The following is a 17,499-nucleotide window of genomic DNA, read 5'->3' as shown; positions in this document are numbered from 1 at the left end:
TAAATAATAGAAATGCTACTTTAGATTTAATAAACCCTCAATATATCCCACAAACTTCAGTATTGCTCAAGTAGGATTACATGTGGGAGGTGCTTTAGAAATGTCAGAAATTATTATAGTTCAGATTCACAAAGATGTGATGCTGATAAGGCAAGTGTGCCATCCTACCAACAAAATGTCAGTGCATCTTTCCCCAAATGGTAATGCTACGGACCTTCTGGCTTAGCAGAGATCCATAATTTTTGAGCTAATTTTTCCACTATTTCCTAGATTGATTCCCTCTAAATCAAACATTTAAACAAATATTTCTATAGAAATGAGTCTAAAAATCTTTGAATCTAGCTGTTACTTTGAAAGAACTCATTTTTCCTTAGAATTTTCAGTTGATCATAAAAACAGTGAGAAGTTTGATATTTATTAATGTTTATTTTAAAGATAGTTTTCTTAATGTAACAAATATAAAATTATCAGTGTTTTACAAATTGTCAAAAATGTCCAAAGTACAAAAAAGATACGATACACTGGTTAAATGGAAATGATTGTACAATCTGGCACTGAAGAACTTAATACTGTGGGCATGCACACTGTACACCAGAAAAGCACATGCATTATTTGCACAAATAAGGAAATAAGACATGATTACTGCATTATCTGATTACAAATTAATTGCTTCTGTAAATTTTCTTTCTTCAGGGATACCATTTACCTGTAAATAAATGAGAATGTATATAATCCATTAATGGTTACAGCTCCTTTTAGAATACAGAACTATATTTTCACCATTATAAATAGGAATTACATATCCTTTCCCTAAGCCTCCAGAACTCAAAATATGCATTAGAACTATCAGCAACTCAAGTCCATTGCCACCCAACTGTCCACGTTTGATGTAATGTATGCCAACTTCAGACTTTTTTTTCCAGATTCTTCCAAACCTGAATCCAAATTCAAACATGTCTCCCTGTTTAGAATTCCTGTATTTAGACAAGCCTGAATAATTTTTAGCTTGTTTGGAGTAAGCAAGTATGGTAGATGTGAATAACAACACTTTTAATATAAGGATAGTCACACTATCTGAAATCCACGGAGAGTAATTTAATCCACTCACTTTGAAGATACTTTCCATCTCCTAGACTAGGGGTGGCCAACTTGTGGCTCCAGAGCCCCATGCTGCTCTTCAGAAGTTAATATACGGCTCCTTGTATAGGCACCGACTCTGGGGCTGGAGCTACAGGCGCCAACTTTCCAGTGTGCCGGGGACTGCTCACTGCTCAAGCCCTGTCCCCCTCCACCCCTTCCCGCACCCTCCCTGAGCCCGAGCCCTCGCTGCACCCCCTCCCATCCCCCTGAGCCTCCTGCATGTCATGAAACAGCTGATCGGGAGGTGAAGGGGGGGAATGAGAGGCGCTGATTGGCAGGGCTGCCGTCCAGCGGGAGGCACAGGGTTTGGGGGGAGAGTAGATGAGGGACTACTGACTTATTACTGTTACTCTTTGGCAATGTACATTGGTAAATTCTGGCTCCTGCTCAGGCTGGCCATCCTTGTCCTAGACCAAAGAATTTTTGGGTAGAGGGGTAGGGAAGAATCAATGTGACTGTGAATCTATCCCTGTAGAATCATAGGAATAGAAGGGACCTCGAGACATTATCTAGTCCAGTCCCCTGCACTCATGGCAGGACTAAGCATCTAGATCATCCCTGACAGGTGTTTGTCTAACCTGCTTTTAAAAATCTCCAATGATGGAGATTCCACAACCTCTCTAGGCAATTTATTCCAGTGCTTACCCACCCTGACAGGAAGTTTTTCCTAGTGTCTAACCTAAACCTTCCTTGCTGCAATTTAAGCTGATTGCTTTTTGTCCTATCCTCAGAGGTTAAGAATAACAATTTTTCTCCCTCCTTCTTGTAACAACCTTTTATGTACTTAAACTGTTATTATGTCCCCATTCAGTCTTCTCTTCCAGACTAAACAAACCCTATTTTTTTCAATCGTCCCTCATAGGGCATTCTTTCTAGACCTTTAATCATTTTTGTTGCTCTTCTCTGGACTTTCTCCAAATCTTTCCTGAAATGTGGCACCCAGAACTGAACACAATACTCCAGTTGAGGCCTAATTAGCACGGAGTAGAGCGGAAGAATTACTTCTCATGTCTTGCTTACTTTTCCTGCCATTACATCCCAGAATGATGATCGCTTTTTTTGCAACAGTGTTACACTGTTGACTCATATTTAGCTTGTGGTCTACTATGACCCACAGTACTCCTTCCTAGGCAGTCACTTCCCATTTTGTATGTGTGCAACTGATTGTTCCTTCCTAACTGGAGTACTTTGCATTTGTCCTTATTGAATTTCATCCTGTTTACTTCAGACCATTTCTCCAGTTTGTCCAGATCATTTTGAATTATACTCCTATCCTCCAAAGCACTTGCAACCCGTCCCAGCTTGGTATCATCCACAAACTTTATAAGTGTACTCTCTATGCCATTATCTAAATAATTGATGAAGATATTGAACAGAACCGGACCCAGAACTGATCCCTCTGGAACTCCACTTGTTATGCCCTTCCAGCATGACTGTGAACTACTCTCTGGGAATGGTTTTCTAACCAGTTCTCTGTTACCACAGAACTAATAGAAACCTGGCTAAAGGAGAACATACAACTCAAATTGGGAATTACTGCATATCTTTATGTTTAAGATAATTTCTGTATTACAAGAATATCCAATAATTTAGTTAAACCAACAGCCCAAGGTAGGTAGCATAGATTTTAACAGCCGGCTAAGGAACAAAAATGAATAGTAAACAGGGGATGTATCTTTTCATCTAGTAATTTATTTGCAATTCCCAGTAGTGCAACACACATATTAGCTGAGTGTATTGACTTACTATGTTTTGGTTTTATTACGGCTGTCGATTAATCACAGTTAACTCACGCGATTAACTTAAAAAAATTAAACTCGTTTTAATCACACTGTTAAAAAATAGAATACCAATTGAAATGTATTAAATATTTTGGATTTTTTTCTATATATTCAAATATATTGATTTAAATTACAACACAGAACACAGTGTACCGTGCTCACTTTATTTTTATTATAAATATTTGCACTGTAAAAATGATAAGTAGTATTTTTCAATTCACCTCATGCAAATACTGTAGTGCAATCTCTTTATTGTGAAAGTAACTTACAAATGTAGATTTTTTTTGTTCCATAACTGCACTCAAAAACAAAACAAAACAATGTAAAACTTCAAAGCCTAAAAAAAAGTCCACTCAGTCCTACTTCTTGTTCAGTCGATCTGTAAGACAAACAAGTTTGTTTACATTTACGGGAGATAATGCTGCCCGCTTCTCATTCACAATGTCACCTGAAAGTGAGAAAAGGCTTTTGCATGGCATTTCTGTAGCCGGCATTGCAAAGTATTTACATGCCAGATATGCTAAACACTCATATGCCCCTTCATGCTTTGGCCACCATTCTGGAGGGCATGCTTCCATGCTGATGATGCTCATTAAATAAATCATGCATTAATTAGATTTGTGACTGAACTCCTTGGGGGAACTCCTTGTATGTTTCCTGCTATGTGTTTTACCTGCATTCTGTCATATATTTTATGTTATAGCAGTTTTAGATGATGACCCAGCATGTTGTTCATTTTAAGAACACACTCACTGCAGATTTGACAAAACGAAATGAAGATACTAATGTGAGATTTCTAAAGATAGCTAGAGCACTTGACTCAAGGTTTAAGAATCTGAAGTGTCTTCCAAAATCTGAGAGGGACGAGGTGTGGAGCATGCTTTCAGAAGTTTTATAAAGAGCAACACTCCAATGCAGAAATTACAGAACCCGAACCACCAAAAAAGAAAATCAACTTTCTGCTGGTGGCATCTGATTCAGATGATGAAAATGAACATATGTCAGTCTGCATTGCTTTGGATTGTTATTGAGCAGAACCCATCATCAGCGTGTACGCATGTCCTCTGGACTGGTGGTTGAAGCATGAAGGGCCATATGAATCTTTAGCGCATCTGGCACATAAATATCTTGCAACGCCGGCTAAAACAATGCCATGAGAATGCCTGTTCTCATTTTCAGGTGATATTGTAAACAAGAAGTGGGCAGCATTGTCTCCTGCACATATAAACAAACTTGTTTGTCTGAGCAATTGGCTGAACAAGAAGGAGGACTGAGTAGTCTTGTAGGCTCTAAAGTTTGACATTATTTGTATTGTGAATGCAGTTATTTTTTGTGCATAATTCTACATTTGTAAGTTCAACTTTCATGACGAAATTGCATTACAGTACTTGTATTAAGTGAATTTAAAAATACTATTTTTACAGTGCAAATATTTATAATAAAAATATAAAGTGAGCACTGTACACTTTGTATTCTGTGTTTGAAATTGAATTCCATATATTTGAAAATGTGGAAAACATCCAAAAATATTTAAATAAATGGCATTCTATTATTGTTTAACAGTGTGATTAATAGTGATTAATTTTTTTTAATCGCTTGACAGCCCTAGTTTTTAATCTCTCGACAGCCCTAGTTTTTAATCTCTCCTCAATTATTTTTATCTTGGCACAATTCCACCCTCTGTTGAAATACAACATCAGTGTCAGCAAAGTTAGTCTAGTTGTCATACTTTTAGAAGTCCTCATAAGGTAACGCATACAGTGGAAAATCTGTTTAGTGGGTATTCAAATAGTTAGTGAAAAAGGACAGTTACTAGCCATAGTCTCTCCTACCTCTCATTAAATACTTATTAGTGGTGTCTACTGGGCCTCTCAAAATCAAATGCTCAGTTATTTATATTTTGTTGAACAGTTACAATATTACTTATATTTTTGATAGAAATTCAATTTCTTAACTCTTCAAAGCAAAAAGGGAAACTATTTCTGTAACTTTCCTGATCTGTAAATGTTTTGTATGTGTAAAACTGCCATTTGAAAATAGTGGAATACAGCTATGCTAATTTGATAATGACGCTGGGTAAAATGTTCAAGTTCCTAAGTCCTACTAAAAGTCAACGACATAATAAAAATCCATTCTTCTGCTAATGTAGGTGATAGATTTCTAGTTAGACGACATCTTGCAACTGCCATGTGCTATAATGTCAGGGAAATACTTGTATTACATCATGGGGTGCAACTTTTCCCTATACAACCAGACCATAGAAGGAGGTTCAATTGTCATCCAATAAAATGAGTGGAAAGGGAAAGCAAGGGACTGACCGATGCAAGAGAAGGGGTTGTTTTTTCCATCACTATGAGCTTGGCCTAAACGGTGCTTGAACTGGAGATGAAAGAAGTGATATATCCGCTAACTCACCCATGTGCAGTGAAAAGTGATGCTGAGTGCTGCCTGTCCCAGCCTATAGAGCAGGGGTAGACAAACTACGGGCCGGCGGGCCCCATCCGGACCTCAGCTTCCGCGAGGGAGAGTGGTCTGGGGCTTGTCCCACTCCACATGGCTCCCAGGAAGCATCTGGAATGACCCGCCTCCAACTCCTACGTAGTACACAGAGGCGTGGACAGGGCAGCATGCAATGCTGCCTGGCTGCACCTCAGAGCCGGAGGGGGGGCATGCTTCTGGGAGCTGCTTGCTGTAAGCACCTGGAGCCTGCACCCCTGCCCCCCCATGCCCCTCTCCCCTGCCACAGCCCTGATCTCCCTCCCGCCCTCCAATCAATCCCAGCCCAGAGCCCCCTCTTGTACCCACAGCCCGTACCCAGAGCCCATACCCCCAGCCTGAACCATCCTGCTCCCCCCGCCCACCTCAACCCAGAGCCCCCTCCTGCATTCTGAACTCCTCATTTCTGGCCACACCCAAGAGCCTTCACCCCCAGACAGAGCTCACACCCTACCCCCAATTTCATGAGCATTCATGGCTCGCCATACAATTTCCATACCCCGATGTGGCTCTCAGGCCAAAAAGTTTGCCCACCCTTGCTAGAGAGAAAAGTAACCACAGTTGCAGAGGTGTACCTATCTTGTAGGTAGCATTGTGTTGGGTGTATATATAACAATTAATGTACACACCACAGACAAGGATTTGATTTTACTCATCCTGTGCAAATTCTTTGTGGCCTTACTAATCACAAACCCTCTCACCCCACATTTGTTAAAAAAAGGGGGGGGGTAATATATTCCTGGAAAAAGTATTCATGAATAATGCAAAATACACCAGTAATTATGTATTAGTTATATTATGGAGGTGCCCAGAAGCCACAGTTGGATTGTGGTACTAGGTGCCGGACAAACACAGATGGACAGGGTCCCTGTCAATGTTACCTTTAAGCTGCACATCTGTGCAGCAACCTGGTACCTAACACGCATCTCACATAGCTGAGAGAGCAGCCAAAACTCAGGACCTCAACCTGGCAGAACCCATAGCAGCTTCTTGTGGTGCCAGAGGCCAGCAGGAAGGAGGAGTAGGAAGAGGAGCAGTGGTGAGCAGAGCCTCTGACAGGAGCATGCTGGCACCTGGGTCCCACTCTGCCCTCTAGCTGAAACTCTCAGCAGCTCCTCTCAATGCTGCAGGAAGCCATGTGCTGGCAGGGAGGGATAAGGAGTGTGGCATAGGCCAAGGGTAGGGATCAGGGAGTGTGGCACAGGCCAAGGGTGCTGTTTAGGAAGGGTGAGGATGGGACACCTGTTCATGGTCCTGTCCTGGGGCACAGAGGCTGGTCCCTACCAGTACTGAAATGAGCCCCAGCAGCCTGGCCTGGTAGGGAGCTGTGGTGCGCTGGGGGGGGAGGGGGAAAGGCTGTGCTACTGCTGCTGAGGTAGAGGTGTGTGTTTCATGTGCTCTGGGCTGTGATGGCAACTCCCTCCCAAGGTCCCTGGAATTGTGGCAAGGGATGGGGGGCAGAGAAGAAAAGACCCTAAATCCCTTTCTCCAAAGTAGCCTCAAGCTAGCAAGGAGGGGTAAAAAGCAGGGTAGGGGAGGCAGGGGCGCTCTCAAAGCCTGATTCTCCTGGGAGCAGGTGAGTGTAGGGACTCCTGCTTTCCTGGGTTTCTTTGTGTGGTTTTTAACTGCCAAACTCTTGGAAGCTATAGGAAAACTTGTAGCTCGCCTGATGTGGCTATTTCCCGAAAAGAGACAGGATGGAACACACCAGAACATCTGGCCCAAATAGACAGTCATGAGAGAGCTAACTTTGGCGATGTCAGAACAAGCATTTCTTATTTGAGAGAAAGGGAAGGAAGGGACATATAACATCTGGTCAACAACCTCGAACGTGAATTGCAAAATGAAACATTTTTCTGATCAGATAAGCTAGAGAACATAATGGCAGATTTCATTTCCATTGTAATGTCTTCTGCTGCTGCTAATCCTCTTTTGTTTCCACTCAAATGAGCAAAGACTCGGATTTTCACCACAATTCACATTTACTAACAATTTGCTAATATTTCACAGGAATTTTACCCCCAATTGCTAGAGATCTAAATTATGGGGCAGAAGTTGCCAAGTAGAGTGTAGAGTGCTATCAGCTTCTAGGTGCTGGATCCAGAGGACATGGATGCTTCACGTAGTCCAATTTTACCTTGAACACTGACATCCTCAGTGAGAATAGCAACTTCAGTAACTATTTCTATTCCTTCTATTTGCAAGCACATCCATAGTTCCAAAACAGTTTCTGGAAAGAATATCTGCCACTAAGTTTCCGTGAAATAGCAACACTGTATAGTTTCTAGTGACATAAATATTGAACAAGGGGGACCATCATTTTCAAATGCTCTCAAAAAGAACAGTGAAAGCTGTGCAAGTTTCTTCTGTCTAGAATCATGCACTTCAATCTGACCTTGTCTAAAACTTCGTTTCTTTTGAGTGGAAACTAATTTTTGTTGTTTTTTTTTTAAAAGGCTGAATTGTGTGGTGTTTTTACAACTGACCAAAAAACACTTTTCTCTGTGGGATGAACTTCACTAAATTTAAACCCTAAGTGTCAGGACAGAGAACCACTGTGCCACCTACCACTTTCTTAAAATTACCTGAAAACATAATTAAAGCCATGTAATGATATTGTGCAGAATTATCAAATTTAATACATGTGTTTTTAATTCTTAGATAACTAAAAAACACAAGGGCATAAACATCTATTATATACTTGCCTCAAATCTTTGAAATGTTGTCATACGAAATTCTCCTTTAATCCCCGAAAGCAGTAATGAAGAAGAAGAATTTTGAATGAAAACACCAAACAAGTGTTTCTTACATATAAGACAAACCTTTGTCTAAGAGGTGCACACACATTATGATACGTATAACTCTTGTTTCCATGGTTGTGGATACTTTCCCTCCCATGAGCAATCTCAGAGTTGGTTGTCCCTAGCATACACACTGAACAAGCCACCCATTTTGGCTACTGTATTTTCCTAGTATGATTCTTATCCTCTTTCCTACAAATGTAGATTTCTCTCTCAAATCAGGGATGCTACCTGAAGATAAGCAGCTGATGCCTCACATTTTTGCGCTCTAGACAGATGGAGTTCATTCACTAAGGCCAATGGAAATCTACACCATGGATTTAATTGTTCTGCCCAGAAATTCCCCAGTCTCCATTGTTTATATCTGGTAAAAGCAAGACAAAAGTGCTGCTTTATCACTCACTGTCCTTGACAGTAGCAAGATGAAATTAGATGTAGCTAGCTGTTGGGGTGAGAGAGGCTAGTCTATGTAAGAAGATCTCTGTTTTAACTTCACTGGATCTGTGTTACTAGTCCCACTTGCACTGTAACCTTTTTGACTACTCTCAAGCTGTCCCCTGCCAAATGTTTCTAGTGATTTCTCCATGAAAACTGGAACTATAATTTTGCAACATCTTATAACATTTCAAAATGGTTTCCACACGTCAAAGGTTGAGTAAGTATTGGGTGCTGAGTGCTGCCCATTATCATCTGAACTTTCAGCATTTTTTTTATACTGACCTGCAGTCTGCTGCTGTGGAATCTGAGTCTGATGTGGCAGGTTCCTAAAAATAATAATTTAACATCTTTAAAACACCTATATATTATGTACAGTGCACATCTATGAATACGGTCATGGTATTTAAACTGTACATGCATCATTCTTCTATGAGGCAATAACCTAGTTTTCTCCAAGTGGATAAACCAAGTGGCCAAAAGGCTAAGCAGTTTAACATGAGCAAGGAACTATATTATTGCTAAAGCATAGTAGTATGATTCTCATTATGTTACCCATGTTTAAATAATAAATAATTTACTAAGTGAAAAATGTAGCACAACAGAAGGAAGGTGAAGCAAGCTGAATTCTAAAAATGTAGACACTTGAAATACAGAAATGTAAAGATAGACCAGTTTAACTATAAAGGTAAATTTCTTATTTTGGAAGAAAAGAGAAACACTTTTTGGCCTTTTTTTTTGTTTGTTTTTTAAAGAGTGGCTATTTGAGGAGGTTTTGAATGTTAGAAGTAGGGCTGTTGATTAATCACAGTTAACTCACGCAATTAACTCAAAAAATTAATCGCAGTTTTAATCGCACTGTTAAGCGACAGAATACCAAGTGAAATTTATTAAATATTTTTGGATGTTTTTCTACATTTTCAAATATATTGATTTCAATTACAACACAGAATACAAAGTGTACAGTGCTTACTTTATATTATTAGTTTTGATTACTAATATGTGCACTCTAAAAATGATAAACAAAAGAAATAGTATTTTTCAATTCACCTCATACAAGTGCTGTAGTGCAATCTCTTTATTGTGAAAGTGCAACTACAAGTAGATTTTTTTTGTTCCATAACTGCATTCAAAAACAAATGTAAAACTTTAACGCCAACAAGTTCACTCAGTTCTTCTTCTTGTTCAGCGAATCGCTAAGACAAACAAGTTTGTTTACATTTACAGGAGATAATACTCCTGCTTATTATTTACAGCGTCACCTGTAAGTGAGAACAGACCTTCGCACTTCTGTAGCCAGCATTACAATGTATTTACAAGCCAGATTATGCTAAGCATTCATATGCCCCTTCATGCTTTGGCCACCATTCCAGAGAACATGCTGAAGATTCTCGTTAAAAAAAATGCATTAATTACATTTGTGACTGAACTCTTGGGGGGAGAACTGTACATCTCCTGCTCTGTTCTACCCGCATTCCGCCATATATTTCATGTTATAGAAGTCTCGAATAATAACCCAGCACATATTGTTCGTTTTAAGAACACTTTCACTGAAGATTTGACAAAATGCAAAGAAGATACTAATGTGAGATTTCTAAAGATAGCTACAGGATCTAACCCAAGGTTTAAGAAACTGAAGTACCTTCCAAAATCTGAGAGGAACTACATGTGGAACATGCTTTCAGAAGTCTTAAAAGAGCAACACTCTGATGTGGAAACTACAGAAACTGAACCACCAAAAAAGAAAATCAATCTTCTGCTGACTCAGATGATGAAAATGAACATGCGTTGGGCCACACTGCTTTGGATTGTCATAGAGCAGAATGATGCATGTCCTCTGAAATGGTTGAAGGATGAAAGGACATATGAATCTTTAGGGCATTTGGCATGTAAATATCTTGTGAAGCTGGCTACAACAGTGCCATGTGAACATCTGTTCTCACTTTCAGGTGACATTGTAAACAAGAAGTGGGCAGCATTATCTCCTGAAAACATAAACAAACTTGTTTCTCTGAGCAATTGGCTGAACAAGAAGTAGGACTGAGTGGACTTGCAGGCTCTACAGTTTTACATTTATTTTTGAATGCAGGGTTTTTTTTACATAATTCTACATTTGTAAATTCAACTTTCATGATAAAGAGATTCCACTACGGTACCTGCAATGGGGGAATTTAAAAATATTTCTTTTGTTTTTTTACAGTGCAAATATTTGTTATAAAAATAAATATAAACTGAGCACTGTACATGTTGTATTGTGTGTTGTAATTGGTAGAAAACATCCACAAATATTTAAATAAATGGTATTATATTATTAACAGCACAATTAATCATGATTAATTTTTTTAATCACTAATCATTTTTAATCATTAATTGCAATTAATTTTTTTAATTGCTTGACAGCCCTTGTTAGAAGTAGTCTTAGCAGATGTGGATTAGTGGTCAGAGTGCAGGTGAGGCAATTAAAGCTGCATTTATTTATTTCATTTATAACTGAAAGGAGAAAAAAAAAGCATCTATCCTTGGCTCCAGGGTAACAAGAAATTTTGCTTTTAGCTTTTTGGAAAAACATTGCAGCACCTTGATAGAGACTGGCAGAGAAAAACTTCAGAGGGGGTTTAAAAACACTGTAAAATTCACTTCTCCCAATTTACATAACTAAGGTGGTGATAGTATCAGGACACTTTGATTTGCATAAAGCAGTAATTAGTTCTAAGATTTAGGCTCTAGGTAAGCAGAAATTAATTATAATGTAAAATTAGAGAATCCAACATGGCAGACAAAATCGTGGTGATGGGGATGACATAGTTTAAATTTAGAGAATGGAAAATTCCAGAAGTCTCCAGCAACTCAGGGGAAGGAGCTCTACCCAAGAAGGTCTCAGGGGGAGGAGCTATGTATCTAAAAATAGGTATGACAAAATGGGGAGGTGCTAGAAAAGCTAGAAGCTGATTAGCTGAGATGAGCTGACCTTGAGAGAGCAACTAGTATATAAGGTCAACAGCTAGCAGGCTGAAAGTGTGGGGGTTTTGGGAAGATCAGAAGCCTCAAGCAGAACAGCAGTGGCTAAGCCAAATGCAGCAGCATCTTAAGAAGATTCCGGAAAACAGTTACCCGGAAAAACAGCAGCAGAATTCTAAAGGTCACCATGGCAACGACTTTCATAGAAGTGCAATCAGCAGCAACTGCCTGCAGCAACAGCCAGCAACTACCGCTACGCCTGCAGCAGCAGCAGCAACCATCATCTCCAGGTGCTGACACCATGCTCTCCAGATACTGACAGAGCAGAAGGACCCCTGAGACGAGTCAGAGGGAATTAAAAAGATAGAGTGTAAGTCTGATTTTACCATCTCCTGTTAAAGGGTGTTTGGGTATGTCTGTCAATAAAGCTGGATGGCTGTGCTTCTGAATGAGATCTCCCCTATCCATCTTGCGACCAGCTGATCACCGCTCAGAGTATGTTAAATTATTAGATATTAAATGTTAGGTGTTAAATGGTTAGTGTTAAGTGATAATGTTAGTGTTAAGTAAACGTTTTATTTTTAATATGTGTGAATATGATAATGGTTTCTCATATGTATATATAGAGGCCATGTATACTACTTTGTATTAAGTACAGTATTAGATTTGAACACTAAGACTAAAGCCTTTGTGTATGCGGGGTCTCTATATGCCTATTACATTGTAAATGCTACATAGTCTAAGTCTCCTGTATATTTTATTTTGTTGCACTGCTTTGTTGTATAATTCTTAAACGTAATTCTATTGTGTTTTATTAAGTCCTATGTATCTTTTCTTGCTTTAAACTCTCTGTATTTTTTTAATTTCTGTTAAATAAATAAATCTTTTGTTTTTGAAGAATTTCTGCTTATGTGGGTCAATCCTTGAGCAGAAGACTGTATCCGTGCCCTTTCAGGGGTTAGCTAAACTAGCTTGCTCTGGGAAGTCCTCTGCAGGTCGGAGACAGGCCCCCGGTAACACCCTGGCAATTCCTTTAGGATGGGCCACAACCTTTTTACCCTTTTGTTAAATTAGAAGCCCTATCATAGGCTAATATAATTGGTGGGCTTGTGCTCAAGGCGCTAAGAGCCCCATGCAAATTTGTAGGTAACATAATTGGCGTCTAAAATTTAGGGTAACACCAGAGCCCCAGTCATGAAAACACCAATACACATGCTTAACTTTACTCACATGAATAATCCCACTAACATCAAAGCAACTATTCATCTGAGTAAAAGTAAACAAGTGCGTAAGCATTTGAAAGACCAAAGTCTAGGTGCATAAAGTTAGGCAGAGAAGTATCCTCTCATGGATATAGGCAAGCCTTAAAAATGGCTAACACAACATATAGGGCATAAATATACTTTCACCGCCCAACTTCAGTTGTTTTCAATGCACTAGAAGCATATATAAATGTGCTTAACCTAATCCGTTCTAATTTCTGATTATACTAGTTAGAAAAGCGAATGGAATGATACAGATAGTGCTTATCAAAATATAGAACTAAATATGTTTTAATTTAACTTGCTAATTAATGTGCAGAAGAAGCTGCCCTTCAAAATACAGGAAAGGCCACGTAAGCCTGGATAAACTATGCAAAGCCTAATTGGTCTGTTAATTGAGGTCTGTTGTAAGCAGCCACACTTTGTGCCAGGTAGGAGAGAAATGAGAACACTCAGTTTGTCAGCAGAAGCTAGGGTATGTCTAGCATAGGACATGACATATGTTTGCGATTGATATTTTCAGTATACTAAATCAAATCCACATAATTTCTGCATGACTAATTGTAAAACTACAAGACAAAAACTTAGCTGGCAGAAACCATCTTACATACAAAATACAGTATCTTAAAAGATTTTTTTTTTTAAACAGATGAGCTGTTTTCTGACTGACTATATCAAAGAGCAAACAGGGATACAGTTTTCCAATTATGGTAGAGTAAGTTCACTGTACAAAATCCATTAGTCACTATAACATTTCCATCAGTCACTTAGTATAATAGGAATAAACTGTTTTGGTAATAGGATACTGTGAAAGGATCAATGCTTCCTGCTTTAAAAATAAACACTGAGGCAAAGTCTTAGTTTCTGTTTAGCATTCATCTATCAGCAGGAGCCCTTATGCTGTGACAACATTGTATTTCAGACATACTCTCTTCTATAAAATATGTTGTGTCCTTTCTTGAAGAAACTTCCCCTCACTGTAGTAAAAAGTAAAACAATATTCTCAATGTAACTACCAAGAATGTACATATTCAATTGATATTTATAATATACAATATTAAAGTTTATGGAAAAACCACAGCAACCTTCACTCCGAAATATAGGACAGCATGACAATGTTACAACCTCCTCTTTGCTACATTCTTTATTTGTATCCAATTTTATGAATACATTTCAGATGTAAATTAAATTTTTACAAAGCATCTACATTGCTTGTTTTACTAATTTAGAGTAATTAAAAGTGTAGTTCTTGTTTCCACATATAACACTTATGACAGAGATAGGGTGAAACCTCATTGAAGCTGATGGGTGTGAGAGACTCCCTTCATTCAGGATAAATGTAAGAAACAGTTAAGCTCCTTATTAAAGCAAAATAGCTGAACCAACAGGAGCCACCATCCAAAACACAAGCTACAAATAAGGCAGTCAGAGAATCTGAGCTATGGATGGAGGTGTTTTGCTGCAGAATGAATGCAAACAAGTGAGGGGTGTGTAGCTGGGTATCGTTTGGTGAAGGTGTTTTTGTCTAACACCAGAAGCAGCCACAGAAGCACTGGGAGCATGGTCCTGAGAGAGAGAGAGAGAGAGAGCAAGCGCTTTTTGAGCAGGGTGCTGGCTGGAAAGGCAGGCCTGGAACTATAAGCAAAGAAACTGTCTCCTGTTGTTTGGTTCCTACTGTGCTCAGGAACATGGAATTTTGTGTGCATTTTTTGTAAATAAACAAGATTGCATCAAAGAAATATCTGCATCTGGTGGAGAAATTGATAATGGAATCAAACAACCAACCAGACCCTGAAAATGGGCTAGGTGCCTGGATCAAAAGAGATAACAATACATAATCTGGAAGAGGAAGTAAAGAGCCTATCATGTTGACAATGATACTGACTTTGGTTCTGCTCCCATAATTCACTACATGCAGGCATGCTGTTGCATCTGCAAAGAGCCCTCATTGAGGCCAGCAGGGATTCAAGACGGCAGAGGAGTGAATTGCAGGATCAGCCCCTTAGTATTGTCACTAGTATTAATTTTATTACAACAACTAAAATATGCTAGTGTTGTACAAATCTATAGTGAGAGAAAATCCTTGTAACAAGAAGCTAGATGCGGAGATGTTCCTCAGTGAGATGCGTCAAATTGTGAGGTGAACATCATGGAGACTGAGCAATAGAAAGAAACCTAGAAAGGTCAGAAATGTGGTCACAAAGTAAGAATCACTTTGAAAAATTATTAACTGTCATGTGGGGCAGGGGATAACAATTATAAAAAAAAGACTATTTTAAATTTGATATTTGACTGCAAGGATAGCACAGCCTGATAATGGCCTCTTGCACTTTCACTTTTCCTCAGCACGTGTTTATATCTGGAACAAATGGCCTATAATCCTGATTTTGGGCTGTAAGCATTACCATAATATAAATAATAATATTCCCCGGAGACAAAAAGTGCTATGTCATGGAGCAGGGACATGATAGTCCCTCTTAGTAGACTCAATAATGTGAGGAATGGACAACCTTCAATTCCCATTGCATGTGGAACTACACCTAAAATGTTGTGTTTAGTCTCAGTACCTCAATACTAACAGATAGATAAGTGGGAGGGATATCCAAGAAAATCAATAAGTATAATTAGGGGGCTGCAGAGGCATTGAATAATGAGGAAAAAGGAAAGGAACTAAATAGACAGATGGGGGAATAACACTGCTGTCTAAAAATATTCTCTCCGGTCACTCGATTACAGACCTAAGAGTGGCTATCCTTCAACAAAAAAGCTTCAAAAACAGACTCCAACGAGAGACTGCTGAATTGGAATTAATTTGCAAACTGGATACAATTAACTTAGGCTTGAATAGAGACTGGGAATGGATGAGTCATTACACAAAGTAAAACTATTTCCCCATGGTATTTCTCCCCCGCACCCCACCCCACCCCCCACTGTTCCTCAGATATTCTTGTTAACCGCTGGAAATAGCCTACCTTCTTGTCACCATGAAAGGTTTTCCTCCTTCCCCCCCTCCCCGCTGCTGGTGATGGCTTATCTTAAGTGATCACTCTCCTTACAGTGTGTATGATAAACCCATTGTTTCATGTTCTCTGTGTGTGTATATCAATCTCCCCTCTGTTTTTTCCACCAAATGCATCCGATGAAGTGAGCTGTAGCTCACGAAAGCTTATGCTCTAATAAATTTGTTAGTCTCTAAGGTGCCACAAGTACTCCTTTTCTTTTTGAGGTAGTGTAGTGTTTCTTCATCAAGGTATCAATATTTAAAGAGCTCCCTCAGTATTACTGCTTCTACTTTCCAATGGACCCAAGCAGTAGTGCCATGGGAAGCCTACGATATGTCAGTGCCTTTGTGAAGAGGCACCTGCCTCCCCAAGCATTGTTGCCTCAGTGAACCACGGTATAAACCATGATCCTCCAAGCCCCACTTTTAGGCTACTGCCTCACATCCCTGGTCACTCTTTCTACAGCCCCATCGCTTTCCCAGAGTCCAGCCTTCCACCTTGACTCAGCAGAGATATGTCCAGAAGACCACAGGAGCATCAGGGACAGAGCAAGATTAATTTTTTTGACAAGCTAAATTTTGAAGAATGGAAATGATCATTTCTGGTTTTCAGTGATGTTTTGCCTCTAGTCTGGGAGGAAGGCTGATAGCAATGGAAAAAGCTGATATCTGCATAGTTCTATTGGTTCATCTTAGTGAAATTAAGATTTCATTTCTGCTTTAAATGCAAATTTCAAAGAAACTTTAACTATGGAGTTACATAGTACATGAATACATTCAGAGAAATAACACTGGCTTCCACAGCTAAATTGTATAGCATAGTCATTATAGACATTAAAGATCTAAATTGATACTTACTGCTGTGTTTGCATTAGTGGCATGCTAGTATTATCATAGCTGTCTGTGTGAAGAGGTGGTATAATCTCACCAGTAACTGGGTGAAACACAGGAAGTGTTGAAAGAGGCCATGCTATCTCTCTATTTTTGGACATCTCACGAAGCTCTTTGGTGGATTTCTGTATAGCACTGTGGTGGACCAACTGGATACTATGTTAAAAGGAAATAAAATACATATTTTTCTTAAAAAGGGTTCTAAGAATATGGATAGTTTTGTAAAACCATTGAAAATTGTTTTTTATTTAAAATACAAGGATTTTGATGCATACTACAGCCTATCAGTAGAACAATTATAGTATAGCTTCAGTATAAAACAAATATTTAAGTTATTTAATTTTGAAAGCAAGAATTGTTCTGTCAGACTATGCTGTATGAAGAAGTATTTTTCTAAAATATCTTAGACTATGCAATTTAATGTTAATATTCCATTTATTTCCTACTGTAAAAATAAAAGTTTTGGTATCTTTTATATTGTTGTTTCTTGTGCTGGATTCCTAAATACTCAAAGCAGCTTCAATTTTATGGCAGAATATTATGTAGGCACGGGATACCTTTCATGAAAGTTCTTTCATCTGTCCATTGCCTTGTAAAAATGTAGATTGGGCATCACATATGCATGAACATTAATTACATAATATTGTTACTCTAAATGATTTTACATTAAACTGATCTTTATTAATTTCAAACCCTTTTTATTCTGACCTGCTAGCCTTGCCAGACCTCTCTGT

At 38.8% G+C, this 17,499-nt stretch overlaps 1 protein-coding gene across 14 annotated transcripts in view; it reads right to left on the bottom strand.

The window, feature by feature from the left end:
• Positions 1-406: 406 nt before the first annotated feature.
• The window catches only part of SGCE (sarcoglycan epsilon), a 66,722-nt gene continuing 49,629 nt past the window's right edge, over positions 407-17,499 (bottom strand). For 9 of the 14 annotated variants that reach the window (XM_038392832.2, XM_038392834.2, XM_043509284.1 and 6 more), the window contains 4 exons: positions 16,733-16,921; positions 8,939-8,982; positions 8,123-8,157; positions 407-706 (listed from right to left, as the gene is read on the bottom strand). In XM_038392832.2, coding sequence (XP_038248760.1) covers positions 656-706; positions 8,123-8,157; positions 8,939-8,982; positions 16,733-16,921 — 319 coding nt within the window. In that variant the 3' untranslated portion in view covers positions 407-655. The remainder of the gene's footprint in view (positions 707-8,122; positions 8,158-8,938; positions 8,983-16,732; positions 16,922-17,499) is intronic. The other 5 variants (XM_038392835.2, XM_043509286.1, XM_043509287.1 and 2 more) reach the window with 1 other exon arrangement.

This window comes from Dermochelys coriacea, chromosome 2 (assembly GCF_009764565.3).
Source record: "Dermochelys coriacea isolate rDerCor1 chromosome 2, rDerCor1.pri.v4, whole genome shotgun sequence".
In the NCBI taxonomy this organism is placed as follows: domain Eukaryota; kingdom Metazoa; phylum Chordata; order Testudines; family Dermochelyidae; genus Dermochelys; species Dermochelys coriacea.
This window is presented reverse-complemented; position numbering and strand designations above follow the sequence as displayed.